General features: G+C 39.2%; 1 protein-coding gene across 5 annotated transcripts in view; it reads left to right on the forward strand.

Moving 5' to 3' along the window:
* The window catches only part of SLIT3 (slit guidance ligand 3), a 535954-nt gene that overhangs the window by 269258 nt on the left and 239581 nt on the right, over positions 1 to 27115 (forward strand). For all 5 annotated transcript variants that reach the window (XM_069773165.1, XM_069773166.1, XM_069773167.1 and 2 more), the window contains one exon: positions 6265 to 6336. In XM_069773165.1, coding sequence (XP_069629266.1) covers positions 6265 to 6336 — 72 coding nt within the window. The remainder of the gene's footprint in view (positions 1 to 6264; positions 6337 to 27115) is intronic.

Raw genomic sequence — 27115 nt, forward strand, 5'->3', positions numbered from 1 at the left:
CTAGATAAGAACAGTATTTAGCTGTTGAAAATGTTAAATATTAATTTTAACCATTAAAAAACTGCCACACAATTTTGGCAGAGCAGGAGAAACTTCTGTTCTTTGCTGCAAATGAAATGCTAGCTTAATGTGATACAAAGACATTTTTTAAAAAGTGGTTGCATATATTTACAGAGTCTGTTTTGGTCTGATTTCAATGTCTGCATCTTTGAGCTTGTGTGTACTGGCACCTCTGCCTCCAGATACATTTACCACGCAAGTCATTCAGATCCATTTCTTGCATACCTCAAGCATGGTGATTACTCTCTTGGCTCAGTCTTCTTAACACACTTTTAAGGCACAACAGCCTTTGCAAGCGCACGCTTATTGCAAAGGAGTCAGATCTGCATCCTTCTGCACTGCTTCCTAAGTATAAGCAGCTGGAGCTGCACAGGAGGATGTGACAGCTTAACTGTAATATTGCTCGCTTCTTTGAAGGGTCATTGTATTGATGGGCAAGGAGAAATTGTAGCAATTGGAAGGGAATCTGTGCTGCAGCCGTTTTGCTGCTGGTTTTATGATCCTGGTTATGTCATGCTTGAGGTTAAGCAGCGTTTGAAGCATTGCGAGTTGTTGTGGATTGTAATAGAAACTCTGGGAGACAGCAAAGTTTCCTCAGGAATGTCAAGCCTTTAGTTAAAAAGACACTGTGAATATTAATATTCTGTGCTGGAATTGTTACAGGCATAATTGAGTAAACTTCTTTTTGTCCCTATGGATTTCGTTGGTCTTTCTACCTCTTTGCATGTTACCCATTTTGTCTTGCAAACTCTTTCCTTAGAAAGCATGGTCCCTTTGCCCTCTCTCTTCACCGGCTGTAGAAGTTACCTTCTCTCCAGCTCTTGCTCTATGAAAAAGCTGACTTGTATCATTCCCCACTTCACTGACTTGCTTATCTTTTATTATGTGTTACTTAGAGATACCTATTCTCTTTGGGTTATACTCTCTAATTTTCCCCCATCTGTTACTCTTTACCTCCTTAATTGTGTTATTTAATTCAGTAAAACATTGTAGGATAGAGTTTATGTGTAACATGCTGTACAGATTAAAACTAATTCTAATGAGACAAATTGCAGTGACCAGATTGTGTTAAGTATGTGACCTTTTGAAGAGTAGTTCAGTCTGGTTTTAGTTCAATTGTAAAGAAATGTTGGGTTGAAGAATAGTCACTGAACTTTAATAGTGCACAAAACCTCAAGAACTTTTTATTTTATTTTATTTTGGTAAATGCATAAGGCTGAAGTGTTTTTAACCCAGAAATCCTATTTGGTAGAAGAATGTAAACAAGCTACCGACATGGATTAACTAATTCTCATTTTTCTCAGCTGCACATTCTGTAGCTGGAGTGAAGCTTGTGGGCAAAGTACTTACTTCTTAGCATCGGTGGCAGCTGACGCTTTCTTAAAATCACCATTCATACCTTTCCGTTAGTTTTCTTTTGCAAAGCAAGCAAACAACATAAACTTTCCCGTACTATTGTGTCAGGAGGAGATGATGGGAAACAATTGGTTATTTTGCACTCTCAAGCCCCATATACAGTGGTTGTCTTACGGTTTTGTATCAGCTGCTACAGAAAGAGCTGTGTGTGAGCTCTCCTTTCTTATTCCAAGCAGCAGCTGAATTGTGGATAAACTAGAAGGTGCTAGAAGATACTTGAAGGAATCAGGCTAGTTGTTCTGGATTTTTCCTTTGTTTTAGCGGAACATTGGTTCCATGTGTTAATGGTTAACTCTGTGAGTTTACAGCTTTATTATGGGATCAACATACAATAACATACTGGGAAAGATACATGTTTGGCTGTGAAGCATTTGCTCTTCATGACTAGTTCTTTAAGTCTTGACATGAAACTTTTCACACGTTAAAGGCAAGTCTAGTTCTTTACTGGAAAACAGTGAATGGTGCTCTCTCTTTTAGCCCATTTGAGCAGGAGAAATAATAAGAGAGTAGTATTCAACCACAATAATACTTCTTAATCAAGCTGCTTTTCAGGCAGTTCTTTGTTTAAAAATAGTCTTTTTAAATTTTAGAATCTGTATGCCAAAAAAGATGCTGAAAGGGGTTTTTTTGTATTGTTTTTGAAAAAGGAGGCAACCTAAGCATAATGTTATCGGTGTCGATTTTTTGTTTTTCATATAATACATCTTATTTTCAGTACTACTGTAACTTTGCAAGTTGTATTAAAGTAGCTATTTCAATGTTTTAGATCTGTACTTCAAATGAAGACTCTTATTTTATGGATGTTCACAGGGTCTATGTTCCAATTAACTGATTTATGTTCTGTCACTGGCAAAATTATAAAGAAGAGTCTTAATGTTAGATAGTTGAAATTTCACTTAGGGTGCAATAATCAGCCTTAAAGCAGGAAGCTAAACCCAGCATTATAGTGAAGACTGCAGAGGCACTTAGAAAATGTCAGCAGTTTTGGGTGGGGTTTTTTTGCTTTCCAGTCCTTTTATCAGTAAGGCTCTTGCAATTCACATTTGAAGATCAGGAAAACAATATTAGACTTGCAGAGGGAGTTAATCTGTGTCCAAAGCATTTTAGTTAAATTAAAATAAAAACTAAAAAAATCTACTGACTTGTGCCAACTCTTGTTTGAGTCTGGGTTAGACTAATGTGTGGTCTGCTGTGCTGTGAGGGCATGTGAGCCACAGCTGCTGCATTTTTTTAGCTCCTGTGTCTCTGCTCTATGCAAACTTGAAGTCAAAGTTCTTTAATATCTCTGTGGCTCTGTTTCCCCATCTCTGAAATGAGAGTGCTGTTTCCTTAGGGATGTTCACCACACACTGCTGGCAGTGGAAGCTGTTGGTGGAACGTATCCAGTATCGTTGCCTGCTGTGCTTTTCACCTGGTTGGTTCCTCTTGATCTGCTGCCCAGGTGTTTTCAAGCATGTTTCCTTCAGACAGGACCCCTCTATGAAGGAGGCAGGGGGATGCTTCCAAAAAGAGACTGCACTTTATTGAGGCTGGGGCTGGTTGCAGAATCTCTGTGCCATTTGCAGTGCTTGAAAGCTGTGTGGCAGATTGAACTGGGTGAAACTTGCCTGTATTTATCAAAATAACAGAAAGAATAATTTAATCTAAAAACATTGGTTTAGCTCAACATGTCTATTTTATCAGGATGCAAATGGAAGTGTTTCCATTGTTGGGCTTGCAGCTTTCTGCAGAGGAACCTTTGTGAAGGAGGGTGCTGCTGAGGTACTAGCACATTTTAGTTTGTCCTTAGGTCAAGTGCTTTTGGTCAGCTCTCTAACATTGTCTGTTAGGGTGAGGATTTTTGGAAGTGTATATTTCTCTAAAGCTGGGACTTTTCAGATTCCCTCCTTAGGACCAATCATGCACCCAGGCATTGAACTTGTCTTCCGTTACAGAAATAGGTGGCTTGAAACATGTAAGAAATAGGAAATGTATTCATAATAATAATAATAATTTATTTTTCTTCAGATTCGTTGTTTATTTTTTCTTGACTACCCCAAATTCTTTTTTTCTGTCTGTTTTTTTAGGGTTTTGTTTTGGCCTCACACTAGTTTATCTGGTTTTCTGCAGTTACTATTAATAAATAATATTTATTTTATATAGTGTCAGTGAGAGCTTCCCATTATGTCTGTTGTAAGAAGTAGGGAATGAAAAGCTAAAACTTTAAGATAAACTATGTAGACAAGTTGCTTGTCACAACCTTCTGCTCCCTCAGAGTAAATTTTGTGAAGTGCATCGGCTGAGCCTCTTTGGTGTTTGCTTGGTTGTGAAAGATGCTCAACAAAAGTTTGGCACAGTGTTAGGGAGCAGAGATGAACACTACTCCTAACCATCTCAAAAAGGGATGATTATAATTGTGAGAAGGCAGTTACGGAAAATAAAGCATGCATTTATGCATTTTCTTCCATGTTGCGTCACTAACGCCAAGCAAGCTGTCATTTCTTCAGACCACTAGAGATATTTATGAAATCAGTCCACGATCCTGGAGATTTAGAGAGGCAGTATTGTTAGCTAGATGAAAGTGCCTAAATGGAAAATAAAATTAATACAATTTACAAGAAGATTGTCATAGAAAATGGATGAATTTCCTGCAGTCCCCTGTTTTTGCCTGACTGCAAGTGAGAGCTGAGCATAAAGACAAAGCAGAAAGCAAAAATATAATTTAGCCCTTTTAGACCACAATAATATTAGGAAAAAAGACTTTAAAACCTATTTTGTTTTTAAACCTGATTTGAAATAATGCAAAATAAAATGCGAGCCAAATGCAACTTGAGGTGTTGGTGGGTTTAGTGTGGTTTTATTTGATCACACAATTCTACTTTTTCAAGCCCTTTTTGTTCTGCTTTGCATGTCACTTGCTTTCAGATCTCAATAATTTTTGCCTTCCTAAGCCATTTTGTCACGCTTTTACCATTGGCTGTGGCTCTGCTGTGCCTCACTGTCACACCAAAGTGACTCCCTGTCATAAAATTGGTCTTCAGCATAGGACTTCCTTCTTATAGGTCTGAAATACACTTTACTTTTGACTCTTCTCTGTCCAGGTTGCCTGATCATTTGTCTGGGTTGAAGGTCTGTCTTTAAAGAACTAATATTTTGTTGCTGGCAAAAGAAAGGGGAGGTGAAGGAAGGGTCAGGGTGTGGATCAGTGTTAAATAAATTGTGAAGGTCACAAAGAATTTTAATCTGGCTTGAAAAAGAGACTTGTATCCAGCAGCACATTTTTGTTTGTGATAGTCTGAATAGACAATTGTGGCTACTTTGAGAATTTGGTGTAGACTGCATGACTGGTATAAATTGAATTAGTCTCATGACAAGGACATAGTCCCCTTTTTTTTTCTATCTGCCTGATGGAAAGCAGAAGAAAGCCCTGCGTGACATATCTTGACCTGCAATGTCAATGTGCGCTTTTGTGACAGGCTCTGATTTCTGGCCTCTCATTTGATAAAGCCAATTTGGTGGAAACTAGAAAGAAGGCTTGCTGCAACACAAAATGTACTTACAGAAAGAGTGTCTGGTGGTGAGTACAGATGACTGCCATTCAGTCTCAATAATCATTAGAAAGCCAGAGTTTCTTTCTGAAAATGGGGCAAAGTCTTGGGCTTGTATGGCATAGGGATGCAGTCACACCAAATTATGCACTGTTTAATATCCTGCACCATGGTTTCATGTACCTTTCTTTGTCCTTTTCTCTCAGCCATCCCTGTGCCTTCCATTTCCTCTATTTGCTTATTTATTCAATTTTTCTTTCCCATTCTTCTGCCTTCCTTTCATCTTCCTATGTTTCTCTCTTCCTCCCACTTTGTACCCTGAACCGGAGTGAAATCACTCCCTCTATTCCATGCTGGCAGGGCACCAGCAAAGAAGTAATTGTGAATGCTGCTTTTCCTTAGTCTGAAAACATCCCAGCTTTCTGATTTTGTGTCCATTTCCCATTCCTGATGCCCTCCTTCCTGCCTCCACTGGCATTGGTAGAGGGGTTGTAAACTTGGAAAATTCCAGTGGAAATATTTATAGTGCATCAAAGGAAAAAGGAACCGAACGCAGGTTATGTAACAGAAAACTGTAACCTGCAGTGTTCGTTGCTCTACCCGCACTCACAAGGCAGATGTAATGATTTAAATTGAAATATTTGTTACGTTTTAAGTACTAGAAAAACATTTTGAATTGCTGTTGTGTTGGGTTTTTTTAAACAAGGTTAAAAATTCTGTCGTTCCCAGTGATACACAATGCAGTGGGTTTTTTTAATGCAGTGGCTCAAGATCTTTAGACTATAAATTTGCAAAACTCACAAAAATTGATTGTCATTTTTTCCCTAAATATTAATTTCAAATAAGGGGCTGTAATCTGAGCAGGGGTAGCCAAGTATTTTTGCAGTCTGTAAACAAACAGAAGCATGATGAGAAAATTACATTTACACTACAGGGCTGCAATTTGAAGGCATAAGATTTGGCTGCAGGTACTCTGACAGCGAATCATTGGCATTGGGCCACATGGTCATGACCACATTTGAGCAATGTTTTCTGGAAGTTCTGTCATTTGTATCATGAATTCTGGTGGGTTTTGTTGGAGAGTCATTTCAGCTCATGCCACAGATCTCTAGAGGAGATAAAGCAAATTGAAAACATCGTGTGGTGTAACAAATCCAGAAACATCTACTTGTATATGTATATATTCCATTATCTCATGTAGAATTGAGAAATATGTTCTTTTTTTAATGCAATGTATTTTTTTTTCTCTTCCCTTATTTAGAGACCTGAGTGAAAACCAGATAAAAGGAATCCCTAGAAAGGCCTTTCGAGGAATCATTGATGTGAAGAACTTGTAAGTGACAACTTCATTAATATTTGTTGTGAAAAACATTCTGCCTAGGTTACATCTGGCTGTTACTATTTGTTTGAGTATCGTGTGGTTAGTTAACTCTGTGCAACACAAAAGGGAGCTGTGGACACTGCTCTGTGCAGCAGGTTATCGTCAAGGACCTCACGTGCTACTTTGGTCCACATGTACACTCTGCAACATACCTGGGGAAGTTTTGAGCAAAGAAAAAAAAATATACTTAAAGACTTTACCCCTCCCTGCAGCATTGTCCTGCAAAATCCAGTTCAATCACAGTCCAAGCCTTGAAGCAAGATATGCATAGGAAAAGAAGGGGTAGAGTTTGGGGGTGAAATTGAAATATTTCACTTTGATTAAATTTTCTGTCCCACCACTTGGGTGGGAAGTAAATATGGCAAAATGTGGCACACAGGCACAGTAGTTGAGCACAAATATCAGAAAATGAAAAAATAATGTGGGAAAATAACTGTGCATGCTTTGACAGTTTGTATTGAAAATTAAAATAATTTTTTAAAGCTATTAAAGATAGAAAGGTGAGTTTTGCTGTTTGTGTTAATGAAGCTAGTCTGTCCTAGCCATTTCCTATAACATATAGTCTGAAATAATGTGTAAATAAAGACTTTCAGTTCTATATTTCCAGAGCTGCTAGAGGGTCCTGCATGTACCAGAAGTGCATTTTTGTGCACACTCACACACTAACACACCATTGGCATCATTAGTCAACACAAGGTGAATTCAAAAAGGAAATAATGGCCCACAAGTTGGCAGAGTCAGGATTTCCTGAGAAAACTTGCAGCCACCCTCAGAACCATTTCAGAGCCATTAGTATTAGCACTGTGTTACCCCGCCAGTAGCTGAAATCTGATAGCCCACGGTGTAAACATAGCGTAAATAGTGTGGATTTTTTGTTGTTGTTTAGCTGGTAGAAGAATCAGCTAAAGGAGATCTAAAAAGATGAACTGTTCTACAGTCTTGCAATATACCTGTGCTCTGTTTTCATTTCTTGCCCCAATGAATGACCTCTTTAAGCATCGAGACAAAAGTTTTTTCTATAGGCAGCCTGGAAACTGTTAAGGGCAGTCAACATGAGTCAGAGCATGACCACATCTGCAACCAAAGGCAAAGCACAGTTCTTCTACTTCCGCTGGTGATGCTGTTGCAAGGAATATCACATCACTGCGGTTTGGGCAAGGGAGACAGTACTGCAAAAGACCAAAGCAGGACTTCCCCCAAGCTGGAAAACATAGGCACAGGAGCAACGCTGTGAGGTGCCCCCTGCGCTCTCTGAACACTGTGTAAGGTGCCTTTGGAGACTTTGGGATAGACACAACATAAAGACTTTTACACATCATATAAAGTTTACAGCTGTTTCTGCAGGCATTCAGCATACTAACCTTGTGTTTCTTCAGTGGTTTGTTACTTACTTTGTGTATATTCAACAGTGACTTTAGCTTTTCAGGTATGAGGGCTTTTTTACCTGAATGTCAGCCTGAGGAAACACATTCTGAGGAGCCAAACTCATCTAAGCCTGTACTCTCATGTTGCTCTTCAGTGCAAGAGCATCAGAGGACCTGTGTGAGCAGGTCTAGTTTTTAAGACACAGGAAAATACTGGAATATAGTTTATAGTGGGAAGAAATTTGTGGATTTTAGTCAGAAGCATGGCTTTTTTTGTCATGTTAGCATGAACTTTACTTACACTGTCTAATCTTGAGGAACAATAGATAGTGTTTTGTTTCTGAAAATCTAACTTTCCCATCTATAATTCACTGTTAATTGTCTAACTTCATTTAAAATAGCAAAGGTTGCATTCAGAGTTGATTTCACCTCTGGCGAGCTGTCAGAAAAATCACAAGTGTTCTTTGATTTATGCACCCAGTCTCATTGCAGAAGGAAGCAGGGTGTCACCTTTACATGAGCCGATATCAAGGGATAGATGGCTGCAGTGCTTACAGGAACTCTGTAAATGTTGGGATCTAAATCTCTAACAAAAAAAATGTGACTGTCAAGTTAGGCAATATCTATTATTTTGCTGTAAAAGACAGTAACAGAAGTACTTCCCTGTACTGTTTCTGTCTTTCAGGAATACTGAAGTTATCACAGAATCAAAATAATTCTGGTTGGGAGTGACTTCTGGAGGTTATCTTGTCCAACCTCCAGCTCAGCAGGAGCACAAAGCTTAGTAGTCTTATTAACAGATGTACTGATGTGAGCCAGGAGTCCTGATTGTTTGGATAAATAGCAGGAGAAGCAGACTTTTCGCTCAGATCTATAGTCATTTTTTCTTGATAAGGAATGGATGAATTGTGTGCCCAGGGTTGTTCATTACATCAGATGACTGTTGCTTCCAGACACAGACTACTGCCCTACAAGTTGCTGCGAAAAATGTGACAAAATCTTCAGCCAACTTGCTGCTGGAAATGCATTAAAATTTCTGCAGCAGTAACTCTAAGGTTGTGATGCAAGTTGAACCAAGTTAATATTTAAAGCTGTTAAAGCTTTAAGCAGTAAGCTTAAACATGCCAATTCCCATTCTCAGTCTAGATTTGGCAGCCAAATTGCTCCCTTCTGAGTCACAGAAATGACCATGCCAATGAGCGCGAATGTTCAAGCACCTAGAGGAAGAGAATGAATCTTTGCCTTTCAGTGCCATTCAGCTGTTCGAACACCTGCACTGCTAATCGCCTGGTGACTCTCTGACACATATGCGCTAATGTGATAGCAGCAGGGTTGGCCGTTTCTATGGTTATCACTTTGCAGATTTATTGTACTATCTCAGAGTTCTTCCACCTTATAAAAAGCGTATTTTTGCAGGATCTTGCAGACTTTTAGACATAAGAAATAAAGTTGCATATTCTCCTACACTCTCCAACCCTTTCCAATTTATCTTTAAAATTCACGTAGGGAAAGGCTGCCATGATCTGACATATAACATGGTCTCAAATCCTTCCAGTTTCTACGTAAAGTGTCCAAATGTCGTGGCAAAAATAATAGCTCTGTAGATGTTATAACAGGGACACAGCAAGAGCTAGACCACGTGAAAGTCTCCAGATGAATGCTGTCTTTAACAGCAGCTTGGAAAGCTTCCCTCAGGAAAAAATGCAGAGAAGTTGATGCAATAGACTAAGCCAGGGCATGAATTCCTTTCGGATACAAGCTCTGAAATACGCAGCCTAAGGGCTTAATATAAATTACAGTGGGTGCCGTTTGGAAACCCTGTGAGAACTACCCTATCTCAGCATGGTCGTAGCAGGAAACAACACAAAGTGGCAAGCTGTGTCCAGTTGGACCACATTGGTGTAAAAAAAAAAAAATATTCCTGACTTTAAGGTAAGAGGTACTGCTGCATGTGCTAAGTGATGAGAGTCTTTGATGGAGTCCCTCGAGCACCAGGACTGCAGAACTGGCTTGGTATTGATACAATTGGGGTCATTAAAAAAAAAAAAATTAAGATGATAGGAAAGAAAAAAAAAGTTTTATAGACAGCAGTGTTTCAGGATATTTTTCACCATGTCCTTCTTTTTAAATGGTAAAAGCTTTCTATCTTTTGTCATTCTCTTAGCAGAGCAGTGAGCCCAGGAAAATGGGCTCAGATAAGGGCTTTGCTAAAGAAGAGCTTTTAAATGTCAGGGAGGCCAACGTTTCTGCATGAGACAAAGCCAAAGCAGAGGCTGGCAAGATGAGGTTTTAAAACTCCCAAGTGCAGGGAATTTTGTTGTTTGAATTATTTTCATATGAAGTATTTTCTGCCGTTTGACTATAAAATCAAAGGAACAATATGCATACAAAGAATAAGTTAGTAAGTTATTTCTAATTAAAATATAGAAATAATTATACAGCTTTTAGAAAGTTTCATGAACACATAATGTCCATTGCCAATAGTAAATGAACTTATATGGGAATTTGGCATCAACTGACACTTTGAACATATTGTAGAATAGGTGCATAAATGCTACTCAGTGGTCCTAAAAGAGTTGAACGAGAAAGGGCAAGAGAGGGCCAGCTTGCAGTGCGCACCTGTATTCAATTTCTGTTACTTAGAGAACAGGAAATGTTTCTTGCAGGAATCTAGCCCCAAGTAAGCACATTTATTTCAAGAATTAAAGGATATGGATTTGGGTCTTGTTGAGCTTTAGGCTAACTCAGTGCTGTCAAGCCGTGGCCTTCCATCATAAAAATATATAGAGCAGCTTCTTGGATTTCTGCATGTTTATACTGCTTGTATCAAGATAAGTGTTTCTCTGGTGAGGCATTCCTGCAGTTTCTGTTGAATTAACCTGCCCAGCCCACCTTATTGAGGGCAGCCAGATTCCCAGAATAGGAATGTGCGGAGGTTGACTCAAATAAAGATCCTGTAACAGCAGCAACCGTTCTTTTAAGGTGTTGCTTGTGGTTATTGACAGTATGCTCCCGGCTCTTCCTCTTGCTGTGCTCTCTTCAGGGCTGTGAAGCTGAACATAACCAATAGAGCTGCGTGGGCATCACAGAGCATTGTAGGAATGTGATTCTTGGAGGCATGATGATATCACGGCTTGTTGTGTTGCAGTGATCATTCCCCTGTAAAAAATGCACAGGACAGATTTCAAAGAATTACTCTTCCTGGCACGTTGCTGCCCTGAGTCCTTTTGCCACCTCTTGACAGAAGTTTATTCCTTTGTTTTGCAGCATTGCAGTACGGAAGATCAATAGCCCAGGACTTACCAGCAAGCAGAGATCTGCCTGAGACTAAAATGGCAAGACTCTGGTTGTGTGTTTCCCTAAGCCTTTGCTCCTTTGTCACCCATTCCTATCTTGCACCTTTCAGGCTGACGGAAAAGCTACTTCTGCAAGCAGTGAGAGTGCAAACGTACATCTTGCGTATATACAGAGTGCACAGACTTGGTGGCTATGTCAGTGCTGCCTCCATGACCCACATCAAAGAGCAAGTGCTGGTGGCAGGGCTGGGTGGTAGGAACTCCCCCATGTCCATACTATCTATTCACATCAACATATCCCAGGCCAGGAAACTAAATGAATCACTGAAAGGAAAACATGAATACCTGTGCAGTGCGGATGTGTGGGGAGAATGACAGAGCAGCAGAGCAGAGGGGGAGCCAACCTGATGGTGTAGACACCCTGTTAGAACACCACGCAGAGCTAGAGCCACATGAAATTACACAGTTACTGCTTTTTCTGTGAGGAGTTGCTGCCATTTCTTGTTCTTGATTCACTGGAACTCAGTTCTGTGCATATTCAGCTTCTGTCTTTTTCCTTATGTAGGCTTTGACTACAAGACAGAATTTTGTAGCATTGGGATTCCGAAAAACACAAGCTAACAGGTTCATCTGTCATGATAATACAGGCTCATTGCATTTCTGTCTAAATATTTCTCAGCCGCACATAAGATAATAGCTCATATTACTAGACCTGCAAGCTGCTTTCCTTGTGTCCCGGGGCAAATTAGGAAATTGTGGGTAATATCCTTCTTTATAGCCCTAAGGGTTGCTTTGGAGGAAGAAATTAAGCATTTAGATTTTTTTAAAAAAATACAGACGTACTTTAGCACATATGTAACATTTAACACTTCTATAAGTCAGTATACATTTATTTTCCTAGTGGTTACATTGCCTATGCAATGTAAAAAATCAGAGCTGTGTGAGTGCTGTAAAATATTTTTGTGACTATTAGTTTCAGCTTCTTATTTTTTAAATGGCTTTTCTTGGAAGATACTCTTACTTTTTCTGCATGCATCTACTATTAGTATTGATCCATGTGACTTTTACAAAAATTAAACATCTAGATTGCACATTCAGGTTTTGGAAAGAGCTGAACTTGCTCTTTATGTTGAGAGGTATTTTGCATTCACCTACACAAAATACAACAGCATTCCTATGTCATTGTTTTATCCATCAAAACCAGCACTGCAGAGCATATTTGTAATTTTTGCCATTCAGCCATAGAATAGAAATAATTAAACATACCTGTCAAGGTAAAATAATGAATAAACCCAAGGAAGTAATGATGGATTTGTGTGTAGCCATTTCACTAGCAGAAAGCAAACAATTGTGAATTATTTGCCATACATAAATATGCAGTATATCTTAATGAAATGTTACACTAGAAAACTTAACTCCTTTAGTCTGGGCTCTCAAGCAGAGCTATTATCCAGAGCCCTCTGAAATTCCTTGCCTTAGTTTCCTGACACTTGTGTACAGTACTCAGTGTTACTGTTGCAGTCTGCAGTAAAATAAAACAAAAGGAGGAAGATAAACAGCCAGATTTTCCACTGATTTGGTATAAAATCTGGAATAAGTCTACTGAAGTCAGTGGTTGGCCTCAAATAAAAGCAATGAAATGGCTAGAGGAGAATTGATTATCGCATGTTGGCTTGTGTATTTGCTTACGTATCTTTCAATAGACTGAACAATATGTGTCTGTATTTGATGATGTGCGTGAAAGGCGCAGTATATTTTAAATATGAATACATGAAAATTTAAAGAAAGGATAAATTTCTATTATGGAACAGATTTCAGGGTGCTTTGATCTCAGCTGGTATTTTTGAGTGTTTTCAGAGCTGGCAAAACAGGTCAGAAGTACTGAAACAGTCAGCTATCTGAAAATACTTGTTAGAGACATGCCTTTTGCACTCTCTAGGGGGTGAAAAGATCGTATTACCTCAACCTTAAAAATTTGTAAATAATTTTCCTTCTCCTTATTCTTAAATTCACACTGCACTCAATGTATTCCAACAGTGTATTCCTTTCTGTCTCCTTTAATTGGTATTCATTGTGATAGTGACCATAATGAATTCAAGAGATATCTCTGTGGCCATCACATTTGCTTTCCTAGAAATTCCGTTGTAATGTAGCATTATTATAACATTAAAATAACACATTACCAACTTACCACCTTCTATGGAGAAACATCACCTGCAGTGTAAGTTAATTTTATGAATATATTAGTTTGAGCTTTTGCCATCTGTTCTACCCCTTATAATAAATGCAAAAACCATATATTTCACAATTAACTCATTAAAAAGATATGATTGATTGAAATGCACATGCATGTTCCCTACACAATGCAGAACGCGTTTTCGTTAGCCCCGAGCTGAAGGTGCCTTACTGCTCGCGCTGTCTGTTTCCATCAGGAACATCATAGCTGCTGCAGCCATAGCCAAGAGTAAACCTGTTAGGAATGTAAAGATTAAAACTTTAAATTTAATCCAGAAACCGTATCCTTTTAATCACAGTTTCTTTTCTGCCTACAGTGAATAAGCATAGCCTTTTTTTCTTTTTATTTGTGCTGCAGTGGGAAGGGTAGGCAACGCATACACCATCTGTACTTCCTGACGGTGTGTAGAAGTACAGCATCTGGGGCACAAGGGTGTGTGCCCTGTCTGTGGGGAAGGTTTATATCCCTTCCCTCGCAGAAGAGCCTTGTGCAGGATGGCTGAGGCTGAGCAAAGTGTCTTGAGTAAGGAGTTAATTCTGCATTTTTCTAGAATATGGTACACATAGGCAGTGCCTTCTGAATAGCTGTGCTCTCTACCAGTTTATCATGATTGTTGAGAAATATGGTGTTGATTTCAAGTGTCATTACCACCCTGAAACTTTTGCATATATGTCTTTTAACGTCATAAGGAGTAGTCATTCAAAATGACCTTCTTTGGAATAAAGTTTTATGGGATTTTTGCATTGTCCACTGATGCTAAAAGATGCCAGTTCAGCAGTAATCTTGCTAGCTGGTGAGCTATTGCAATCTTGATAGTGCATTTTTGCAAATGCTCGGCAGTAGTTTTATGTCAACTTTTCACACGGTGAACTGCAGGGTTTGGTCCCAACCTGCAGGATATTCCTGTATTTTATGAGAAGAGCTGCTAAAGGGAATGCTGCTTCCTTGCATCAGGGAGCAATGGCAGAAACATGTGCAGACTAATAATCTGTAAATTCTGCAACACACATGATAAATACTGGAAAACTCCAGAACCATTTCACGAAGTATTTAAATGTATGTCATATTTGGTAGTGTGATTAGACTATACTTGCATTTTTTAAACACATTTTGGTTTATGTAATCCCCTTTCCCATGTCCCTCGCTAATAAATAAAACACCAGGTGGAGTAACCAGCACAGAATGATCTTAAATCTGTTGAATGTGCTAAACTACCACTTGTACTTCACTTGAGATTGATTTCACAGATTGTAAATGCACTGCTGATTTTTTTTTTTTTTTTTTTTTTAATGAAAACATCTGCATTCAGTAGAGTGGATGTCTGTGCTGTTCTCCTGTCCAGTTGCATTTCAGGAAGTATTTGTTTCATGGATGCCCATAGTTGTGGGCTCAACTGGCCACAGAGATCTGTCACCGACAGCTCATTAAAAGCCAAACCATCACTCCTGAGAAACAGATTTCTTCACTGTAAAGGTTGCTTTTCCCTGAGTAAAATGTCAGATAAATAAAAGCTGAAATATCTCTTAAGTGTCCTCTACCTATAAAATAGAAGTACATAAGCCAGTAGTACTTAGTGGTGGAGGATGTATGTTTGGTGGCATTTAATATTTTTAAAATTTTCATTTTTCTGATGTGAATCAGAGTTGACTACCTCCGTAATAAGGTTATACATAATTTTGATTTACCTGATTTCTGTATGCAGCATATCCACTGCAATATATATTGTTTTCAATATCAATTTTTGGGCAAACCATAGATTTTTAAATATTTCTTGTAGGCATAAGACAAGCATAAATACCAATTGTTTTTTCCTTTTCTGGTAATGTATTTCAAGCGTCATTTAAAGATGGCACTTTCCTTGTTCACATGGTAAAATTCTAATGCTGATGACAAAAAAATGAAGTGTACCATGTAGGCCTAAGTCATCCTTTCCATCTACTTCAAATTCTGTTCTGATCTTCCTTGTGCTTTGTATTTTGCATAATTTATTGCCTTCTCCTGCCTGAGAGGGCTTCTTCTAGAGCCATTACTAATGCAGCTCTGTAAGTTGGTCATCAGTGGGGGTTTTGAAGAGTGGCATGGATGTGCTGTGTCCTGTCAGGAAAACAGCACATCTGACACAGTGATGTGAACCGTTTGCACAGGAGACTGAAAAAGTTCAGTATTTGAGTGTGAGAACCCTAGGCTCGATGGTCACTTCTAAAATTTGTAGTGAATTTTCTGTTTGATTAGGTGAAAAATAATTTAAAAAATCAGTTTGGGGAATCTGGAGATTTAAGTTGTATGTAATTCACTTGCCTAACTGTGATGTTGGTATAGATTTTTAAATGAGGCCACAAGCTCCATGTCCAGAGCTTGACAACAGAAAACCTTACCCCTAAGTTTGAATGGGATCCATTATCTGGGGTTTGAAATCTGCTACAAAAAGTCAGGGTGACTACTGAGATTTCCAGCGATTACTTATCTGCTTACTTATTTCGCTGAGCTCTGCTCGGTGCTTTCTGGGCTCATTATTCTTTTATCCTAATAAAGCATAGATAAATTTTGATGTAGCACCCATGCTGCAGCACTGCTTTTTGTACGGAGAGTAATGAATAGCAGATTTGGCCCTTTTCTGGTTTAATAGTCTTACAAAAGTCTCTTTGACAGAAACAAAGTGCAGAAAATACCATGATTTAAAAACAGGCTATGTGGTATTCTTACTGTCCTTTTGATATAAAACTTGATTAAAATGGGATGTGACATCAGTTGAACAAGTATGAAAATCGAATTTTCTTTATTTTGTACTTTTTTACACTAACCTATGCCTACAGTTTATCCTTGTATAATTTATGCTGTCTTTGTGCCATACCTTAATTTTGAATACATTTGTTGAAAATTTCCTGTAGTATTCATCTATGATTGTCAAAAGGAGCTTTTATTCTGAAAAAAAGATAGTGCTGCTTTTAATTATAATTCTAAATAGCTTCATAACCACTGTGAACTCTGAATTTACATCATTTTTATGATAGCCACACCATTCCAGGTTTATTGATTTTGTCATTTGCTTCATTACATTTAATGCAAACCTTTTGTATGGAATTATTCCGGTGCTGTGCTGGGCATGGAGGGGTCAGCATATGCAGTCTCTAGCCAAAACAGCATAGCAATATCATTTTAGTGCAGACTCCACGAATAAATGGGGGTTGTAAATACTGTCCACCAGCAGAACAAAGTTTGCCTTCTCCTCTTGACCTTTCCAGCTGGACAAAGTTAAAACCATAGCTTGAGTCTGGGGTTTTTTTTTTGCCTTCTCTCCCCCTGTGTTTCAGCTCGGCTCTTCAGTCAGCGCAACACATGTCTGTTAGCTAGAGAGAACAAGGGTCTTTTGGCACAAGAGCAGGAGTCGCGGGCAGTGCCTGCTCGTTCTGTGGCAATGCCACGCTTTGCCGCGGGATTTGTCTGGCAGGACCAGTTCTGTGCAAAATGGAGATCTTGCCTACAGCGAAGAGATCTGCAGGGAGTGCTCACCTGCTGCTCAGAATCAGTTTTGAAGAGCCAATGTGCTTTTTGGCTTTCAAGGCAGAGATACTGTGGGTCTCTGGAGTCGCCAGTTGTTTTACCATTTCACTGGGATTAAATTTTGATATTTCATTTTGTAAATAGGCAACAGTGTTCCTGGATTCATTGTACCTTTTCAGGTGAATAAAACTTCCTCAGTTCTTAATTAATACTGCATCACTTTTTCTGGATAACACATTTATTATTTTTAATCTAGCTTCGTTAAAAAAAAGTGATGAAAACACTGGTGCAAAACAGGTAAGTAAACGGATTCTTGTTTTCTCCAGAAGGCAATGACTTAGGCTCAAAAATTAATTTCAGTAATTGATTGGGGGACTAGATTTCCTGCACCGCTCTTCCTTGACCACAAAATAAGATGGATGTCCCCCGTTCTTGACCCCACCTCAGCAAGGCTGCTGCTTGGCTATTGTCCGTCCTCAACTCAGCTGCAGCTCTCTGTGCGAGAGCAGAACCAGGTATTTAAAACGACGACAACGACGACAAAGCCTGTATAGTTTCTTGCCACATTTAGAGCACAGAAGGGAATGATTATGTTTCTCATTCAGTGATTCAGTCTGTTATATGGCTGCACTATCTTGCAGTTGGGTGGCTCCATGAGATAAAGTGGCCATAGGAAAATGAAGCCACCTGCAATTCAGTTCAATTCAAAATTGTTATGCCTTGAAAGGAAAACATTTTTGGAGGAAAAAAAGAATTAAACTGTAATGGTATAATTGTATTTTACAGTCTTTTCATCATAAATTGGTTTTACATGAACATATGTTCTCTGTGTTTATACAGCAAGGGATGTTATACAGTCGTTTTAAACAGATAAATCGCTGCGTCATTTGAAAATTTCCTCAAAAGAAGCTCAGATCATGTAAATCCTACATGGATATTAAGAATATCCTGTGGAGGATCCTCGTTTTATTTTTAAAAATCATGTTTGTGCTTGGATCTGCAGTGTTTTCCTCCAATGTAAAATAAGGATCTGACTCTAAGTGAAGCACAGAGGGAATCCTCAGGCACTCAAATATCTGTTATGAGATTATTAGAAATAGTGTAAAGTTGATGATCTAGGTGCAAATCTGAGAATGGCTTTAGTAACATAGCTTCAAGGTAGGCAAGAATAAGAACCCTTTTGTTTAAGACCAGATGACATAGGGTGAATGCGAGATAGAGGTATTGGAAAGGGCCGTCAGATGATGGTCTCATTTGTACAACTGATTTCTGTTACCGAATATCGTTTTCCTCCACTTTTTTTCCTACCAAAAGCCTGTGGGATCTAATTTTGTGTTTGTTTACCCTTTGGTAGTCCCATAAATGTCAAAGAAACAAATGTGAGAACTCTATCTTCATGTGGAAGTAACCTCTGCTCCAGTCCTTTGTGGTTTTTTTTAAAGCTCTTTTTGGAGTTATTTTTCCAAATCATTGAACAGTAGTACAGTAACGCTACAATAATATGCATACACAGCTTGTCCAATGTGCTATTTTCACACTTGGAATTCTTCTTCCTTTCTTTTGTTTTACTAGGGAAAGTGAGGATTTCTTAGTTGTTCTTTTGAAGGAACATGAGACTTCCAAGAATGATCATTTCCCTATATAATTCTGCCTCAATATCCTGTCAATCAGAAGGCAGTCATGATATGTTAATACTGGAATATAGAATGCTGCTTCTCCAAAAAAAACCAAACCCCAAACCCCACCAAACCCTAGAATTTAACTCATTTAAACAGATAAGATAATGGGCTATATAAAACTGTGACGTGATGCACAAGATTTCTTAAGGCAAATGGTTTGCATTAAGATCCCTGTAAGCAGTTCTTGCTGCATTTCCAGGTGCACAACATACGAGTCACCGCATCCAGTCTACTCAGTGCAACAAAACATTTTTCTTTTTCATGCACATTAAAACATGACATGCTTGTCATAATGTGTGGTGGGAAATGGATCTTTCTGGTGTGAAAATTAGCTTTAGAAATTAGATTTTTTTTTTCTTTTTTTCTTCTTCCTTCTGCTTTCTTTTGTGACCCCTCAGTAGCCCTGTACGTGAGTTTCACCCTTGAACCTGCTTTATTTTGTATTTAATTTATACGCTTAAGCTCAGGTCATATGCAGCATCAGGTATTGATTAGGTCCTGCTTTTAAAACCAGTCTTATAAGGAAGATGACTGCTGTAAGGAGGTCAAGTGGTTTTCCTGGAATGATTCACTGAATAAGGGGGCTCGCATTTATCTGAACCGTTTTGGTGGGGGTTGTTTTGTTGGTGGTGGGGTTTTGTTTGGTTTTTAGCTCTCTGCCTTGAGCCCACATTGCTTTTCAAAGATGTGGCACTCTAACTTCTTGTGGAGCAGCTGGAAAGCATAATTAAGGGTTAATGTTCAGGCGCGGTGTGGGGTGGGGGGGATAAGCAGCAAGCTCTTGCCAATAAGTTAGGCAAGCAGCACTCTCAGGAGAGTGACTGAGAAGGATGGGAGAAATGTACTGTGAAGCCAATTGTGCAGGTATCCTCTTTACCTACTTACAAAAGATTTGTTGCTTTGATTGCAAGAAAGAAAACTGTGGGGCAGGGCTTTTCTCTGGCCATTTTATTTAAGTGCTGTCACATTTCAGTATGAATTAGATGTTTGAGATTTTGTTTAAAGGGTCAGGTAAAGTAACTGGTATGCTCTTTTGATCCAAACTTGCTGCTTAATCCTACTAGAGAGTAAAAGTTTTCTTGCACATGACTGCCTTTTTGTTATGACAATCCTGGCAGAGGAAGCAGTTGGCTCTGCTATGAATATATTTATGGACTAATGTCAGGAAAAAATACTAATAAAAACCCACCACCTAGCAAGACAAAATTCAAAGTCATATGGATTAAGTTAACTTTTAAGATTCTTTGTTAATGGCTTCAATTTTGTAAGGCTTGTAGAATCATTATTCAGTGGCTTGTAAGTAAATGTGAATGAACGGTTTGGACATGTAACCATTTATATTTAAGAAATCACAATGTCTGAGATAACCTGAAGGTTGATGTCTCATTAGTTTCAAAATGAAATATTTTTCTTGAAAAAAAATTAAAAACTTAGCAATTTGTGGAGAAAAATATCAAAGTCTGTAACTTCTAGGAAAGTCTGTATATAAACCTGCCTCTACAATATTTCCTGTTGATGTTAGATGTAATGTGTAAAAATTCATTAATAACACTAACTATATTTCTAATAATGAGCCATCATCTGTATATATCTATTTTCCTGTCTTTTTAAATTGGAGATGCAGTTATTTCATGGTGCTGTTTTTACCAGTTTTAAACGGAATAATTCTTTCACATTTCTGTTCATTAGAAGTCCTGCATTTGAGATAAATACACACTTTTAAGTTACCTTACTCAAGTCTCCTGCAATTTGGGATAAAGCCCTTTGGAGGTGACCTGTCATCCTGTTTTTGCAATGCGTGTTGTCTTGGAGATTATGGTTGTCCCATGGTACTAGGATTTCTAAACTGTGAAGTTTCAGATCCAGGGTCAAGTTATTCCTTGTCCAGCAGTTAATCTCTCCAAGTGAATAGTGATCCAGAAGGAAAGCTGAAAGAAAGATTTCACCACCTTTTAGGCTGCTTTTAAGTTCTACCCAAGAACTAAGCTTATCTGAGGAGATCGGGTGCCAGTAGGGTTTTCAGTTATATTTTACTTTCAAGTACTGCAATTCAGTAAAACACTAATGCTGTTATACATGTTTTACCTATTATCTTTATAAAATCTACTTTGTGACAATAGTAATATTACCAATAACTCTATTGCATGTGAGTGGTATTCAGCACTTTTGACATAAACTCTCCCTGTTCTATGTTTTAGGTTGGTACTTTACATGTCCTGAGGCCGGGGAAGCATGTTTTAATTTAGAAATGATGTAGGTTAGTGGAACTGGAAGTGTTGCGTTCAGTTCCTGACATTTTGTAAAACCTCGTTATGCTGCTGACAGCTGTGCGTCTGCAGGCCGGATGAATAAATATATTAAAGAGTGAGGGACTCAAATACTACAGCAATCACATAAATACCAAAAATAGTTGGATGCTATTTTCTTTTATGAATTAAAAGAGATAGACCTATGGTTTCATGCAGGTGGAAAGAAGCACTCCCTGGTGAATATGTGGAAGAGTTGTCCCATATGCTTTCTGCCCTGTTCCTGCAGGATATTTAGTAGTGCCACATTGATTTAGTAAAACATTGTTCAGAAAGTTAAAGACCTGCTAACAAAAACTGAATGTAGTGATCCAAACATTTTGGGTACTTATGGTTCATATGGGTGTTCAAATAGGAACATTTGTTCCAAAATGCTTGTAAACATAAATCCGCTGGATGGATTGCTATCCTTACCCTGGGTGATAAACATTTCACAGATGACATGAATTTGGCTGGCTTGAAAACAATAAAACAAAATGGCTTTTTTGTCAACTGTGATCCAGTTTGCTGTGTATTTCCATAGCACTTTTCAAAGTATTTAAAAATTGATGTAATTACTAGGTCCCCAGATAACCAAGAGCAACATTATTTTTGGTTCCCATTTAATATATCAGGTCATTTATTTCCTTTCCCCCTTCCCCCTTCCCCCTTCCCCCTTCCCCCTTCCCCCTTCCCCCTTCCCCCTTCCCCCTTCCCCCTTCCCCTTTCCCCCTTCCCCCTTCCCCCTTCCCCCTTTCCCCTTCCCCCTTTCCCCTTTCCCCTCTCCCCTCTCCCCTTTCCCCTTTCCCCTCTCCCCTCTCCCCTCTCCCCTCTCCCCTTTCCCCTCTCCCCTCTCCCCTCTCCCCTTTCCACTCTCCCCTTTCCCCCTTCCCCTTTCCCCCTTCCCCTTTCCCCCTTCCCCCTTCCCCTTTCCCCCTTCCCCCTTCCCCTTTCCCCCTTCCCCTTTCCCCCTTCCCCTTTCCCCCTTCCCCTTTCCCCCTTCCCCTTTCCCCCTTCCCCTTTCCCCCTTCCCCTTTCCCCCTTCCCCTTTCCCCCTTCCTCTTTCCCCCTTCCCCTTTCCCCTCTCCCCTCTCCCCTTTCCCCTCTCCCCTCTCCCCTCTCCCCTTTCCCTTCCCTTCCCAAAACTAGTTATTCTTTCCTAACGCTTCTTGTTCTGTAGATGCCCTGTTAAGTGTTTGGGGCCTTCATTTGTTATGTGCAGGTGTTTCACTGACAGCGTAGGTGAGTTTTGCAAGTGTTCCAGACCTGGTATAGACTTGGACAAAGGAGTTGCTGGCAGAGGAGAACACAAGTCACAGAGGCATAGTTTGTGTGACATCTTTACGAAATATGTCATGGGACGATTAAGTTGAATATGGACAACTACTGGAGGAAGAAGAATGGGTCTTCAAATTCATGTATAACTGTCGAACAAACATTTCACGTCTGTGAGTGGACTTCGGCAATGCTGGTCTTGAGAAGTCACCTTTAGGCTGGCCTGCTCAGGACTCTTGCACACAGGACTCTGAATGCACACAGAAATGAGGTTTCCTCCCCCATGGACCTCATCATATAGCAGACAGGATAAGACAACACTCACATCTGTGAGTGAAAGGTTGTAAGTTTGGAGAAGGCTGTTTGGTGAAAGTTCAGCAGTTAAAGCAAAGTGTGTGCAAGTGTATGGCCCCAGAGCAGTCTCCAGTTGAAAGTCTTCCGTTCTGCAACTGCTCACAGCTTACCCACTTCCCTACACAAATGATTTCCTAATGTTTTGGGATCGCTGTGACAAAGGTGCTTTCACATTGCTAGTCTTCTAGCTCCCTGGTAAGGCAGTGACCCAGCACCCTCCCAGTCCTGAAGCCGCTCTCAAGACAGTCACTGCTTTTTCACTGAAGGATCTTCCCTGATTCAGAAATGCTGGTTTCTTTTTTACACTCTGTTTGTCAGATATACCCCACTTTGTAACAGTAACAAAATAGCAGAATTTAGCGCCTATCTGAACCCCTTACTAGTCTTTTCAGAGTAAGCAGAGTGTTATTTGCTTACTTGTATGTAAGTACATACACAAGTACTCACATATGAGTAAGCAAATGTACTTATGTAACTATGTAAGTTACACATAAAAGCACACAGAGTGCCCAGAGAAGTGCAGAGTACTATTATTATGAACACAGTACAAATATAAATAAATATATAAAACTGCACAACAAGAGCCTACCCTTTCATCAAAGTTTTTGTAGCATAAGTGGGTAATGCAGAAATCCAGAGCTCATATTATCTTAACTTACTTGTTTGAAATCACATAGGAGAACAAGCAAATTTGGGGCAATGAAGTATAGAGTCAGACCATAAGAAGTAATTCCAGTGGGAATTTGGATGTGGAACTTGAAGTCATTGCCTTGAGTAGTGAGAATAAAGTTTGATGTAAATGCCTTAAAAGCTCAGAAACTTCAGGCTGAATTCTAATGTCTCTCTCCCACCCTTAACATTGACTCATCTAAACTTGCCCATATGCTTATCTAGTATTGATTACAAGTCAACCACAGACCTGACTTGCAGAATGAGATGTGATGCTAAGAAATGACAAATATAAAGACTCTTAAAAACAGAGAATCAGGACGTTGCAAGTGCATTGAAGCAACAACTGGAAAACAATTTTCAAACATTTTTATAGTATCCATTGCTGGCCTTATTTTATATCAGTAAGAGGGCAACAGCCTTAGGAGCATAGTTATATGATGTACTTGGGTCTGCTGCTCTTTTTCAGTAGGCCTGAGAAGTCACACACCTGCAAAGCAGAGAAACATGTAATCAGAGTGAGGAGTCAGAATTTGGAGCTGCATGTGGACCTCAGTCATTTAGGAGCGTTTGCGTGTTAAAAACAAAATCTCTGACTTTGATAATGCCCAGAGAGGTAGGCAGTGAACAAGACAAAGCTGTAGCTAAGCCAGATTGCTCCTTGTCTTAAAGTAATTGAAAACACTTATTTTTCATTGGTTATTTTTCAGTGGACAATTTTACAGCAGAAATTACTAGAATAATTTAAATTTGATGTCTCAAAGGTGAGTTGCTTTTGCCTCATCCATATAAGAGAAAAGGGGTAAAACCAAACAAAAAACCTGGAAGTAGTCCCTCATACACCTTTCATCATCTAGAGTGCCACTTACCCTAAAATTGGAGCCCACGACTGTATTAAAGATGAAATGGCCTGGTCTTTGGAACACCATAGAAAAGCTTCCTAGCCTGTGCTAAGCAGGATCAGTACTGGAAACCTGTATCAGAGTGATTTAAAACTAATGGAGCATCTTGAAATATGTAGTGTTCATTAACCATGCTCCAGTGACTGTGGGTTTTAATTATTATTTTAGCACTTCTTGGATGTTGAGGAACTGAATACAACCACGTTAAAAAAAAATAATCCCCCAAACCAAAATGGGGCACTGAGATATTCAAAACTGTTCTTCCTTCTCCAGCTTTAGCGGGCCATTTTTGGTTTTTTTTTTTTTTAAAAGCGTGATAAACCAGGATCTGATTGAAAAATTTATTGGTGTGTTATACTAAGATACTACAGTTCATAATTGCAAGATGTTAATTGCTTGGGTATTGATCCACTAGGTATTAATACTAATTTTCTAATTTAAAAAAAAAAGTCACCAAAGCACAAGAATCTTTACTGGTTTGCCCAAATTTAGCAGCCACGTAACAAGGTTGACACTCTGCTGTGACTTTACTTACAACATTTACTGTTTTGGTATTATTTCCTTCTAATTTTTGTCTTAAGAGCTAGAAAACATAAGTCATTGTATGACTGCAGGTGATAGAATTAATCTAATGTAATATGTGATTTCAAAGGGGACAGATGTCTGGAGATTGAATGTCAAGATTCCTTTTTGCTCTGTCATCTTCCTAACTGTGTAAAATAGGTGCTTCTGGTGTCTGGCCCTCGGGCACGTTTACCTTTGCTTAATTGCCAAGTTCTATTGCATTTGCTCTCTGCCACAACCTCTATCTTGTCATGTAATTTTCATGTTTGCTGAAAAAGTCTAAGCCTCTTAGAGGCATGAGAGCCCCAGCTTTCCTCTCAGAGCTGAATTTAGTAAATTATTAATAATAAAAATGTGTAAACAACGAAACACCAGAATTAAAACGATTTTTGCTAAGCGACCCTGTTAAATAACCACCTTGCTTTCCTACATCCCACCCTTTATCCTGGCAGTACACGTGGGCATCGTTAGCCCCTTCTCCCGATAAGCTCTGCGCAGCCCTGTGCTGCCTGAGCTCCCGCTGGCAGGAGCCGGGCGCCCAGGCAGCCCCAGGGAAGCCCTTCGGTGGTGTCCTCGAGGCAGCAGTAACGTCATCTGTGTCCAGAACGTCTCCTGTCCTGCGCCGTGGATAAGAACCAGCGGAGCAATAACCCTGCCTCGTTGCGTCACTCTGTAGAGCTTCTTACCCTCCTCTGGCCTACTGAAGCTGCGTTTTAGAAATACTGGTAGCTCCAAACAAATGTTGTCTGTCTTTGACAGCTGACAGCTTATACAAATTTTAATATTAAGGGATGGAGCATTCTGTATCTTTCTCTTTTAAGTTTTGATCTGCAATGAATTTGTTACTACACAGAGCATATGCACTGACTCATTTTCAAGGGAAAAATGCGTGCTGCTATATTGATCTGCCGTAACAGCTAGCCTGTGGAGGCTTATTTGGTTTTCCTTCAAAATGAGCACGACTTATGTGCTATTAGTTCCATGTAAATAATACCATGATGGTACACGAGCCTATATAAACATTGACCTTGCTTATAGTAGGCATCTTGATGCATGCCTCAGGCAGTGGGGCCATCGGGGGCTGCCCATGGTGCAGGTGCAGCCGTGCGGCTGTCCTCGAGGAGGGGTGCGGGCATGGGCAGCCTCGTCCCTGCAGGGCTGCTGTACCTGTGTCTTCCTTAGGGCACCACACAGGGACGCTGAAGGGGAGGAAGGGGCTCAAGGTTTGATGGAAGTGATGGCCACAAACATGTAAACAGAGGTAACTTCCAGCCATTATTGCAGGTCAGGGCTGGAAAGTAGCAGTTACTTCATGATCCTATTCCACCTGCAGCAGCTAGGTGGATGCTAACCTTCTGCACCTCCTCTACCTCATGCTCTTTGTAAATTACACGTTTCTACTAATTATCGAGATTAAATATCTGTGTGTTGTTTTCTATTTAAGTGCCTTAGTTTCACATTTTCCACAGTTTCATAGTAGCATCCCTAATGATATGATTTCCTATTAATATTCCTAATATGATTCCCTAGTATGATTTCCTATTAATAAGGTGAATGATAGTAACCTTTTAGAATTAGAACTTTCCTTTACATGTGCTATTTGATACTTGTCAACTGAAAATAACAATAAATAAACCAAAAATTTAATAAGTGCAAACCTGAAAATGTAAAAAACTCTATAGTAAATAAGTTTTGTATTCTCTAACACCCATTTTATCTTCCTCATTTCTTCCCCTTTTCCCCTTTGGGGCTATAGCAGAGGAGAACAACAGATGGTTATCAGTCAAGAGTAACTAGGGAAACCGCAAAACCTGCCCCAATTGCTATGGAGACAGCCATTTCTGTGCTTGGTATGCACTATTTGTTACATCAGCAACCAGAGAGAGTTAAAAAAAAAAAAAAATTGTTCTAAACCCCTTGATATTGAAAGAAAATCTTGGATTTGTGTGTATTTATCCATGTCGGAGGAGGCAGGAGTAGTCTACATGTTCATTTGCCACTTAAGTTTTGCATTAAGCTAATATGATGTCTACTTTTGACAGCAACATTTTGAATTGTGAGTTAATATCATAAAAAGACTTAGAGTAAATACTTAATAGTTTTGAATAGTCTGGACAGTAATTATTTACAAACAGCTCTTCCCCTCCAAATCAGATATCCCTCCCTCCTTATTTAACAACCTGGCAACATAGGTCGGGTATGAAAACTGAAGACAGAGACTATGACACTGCCCAACTATTTCATGCAGATGAGCTGTTTCTGCACAATGCTTCAACCATAGCTTTTGGCAACACCGCATCTTTAGGAAACAAAACAAAACAAAACAAAAAAGAGTTTTGGAACACTTGTAAAAATCCCAGAGGGAGATTTCAGCTTGATCGCAGCAGCTCTGTCATTTATTTTGCACCACCAATTTACTCCACTTGAAAATTATTTAAATGTTGACTTCAATGTATCAATTCTTTAAATTTTCTAATACAAGCAAGCTCTTATAGAACGATTTTAGTAAAGCATCAATAAAGAGTAAAAATTAAACATGAAAAATGCATTAAAAGCTACTTTGAAACAACTTTATATTATTTCAATTTAATTGAATTTAGTATGAC

The sequence above is a fragment of the Haliaeetus albicilla genome, chromosome 27 (genome assembly GCF_947461875.1).
Source record: "Haliaeetus albicilla chromosome 27, bHalAlb1.1, whole genome shotgun sequence".
Taxonomy (NCBI): Eukaryota; Metazoa; Chordata; class Aves; order Accipitriformes; family Accipitridae; genus Haliaeetus; species Haliaeetus albicilla.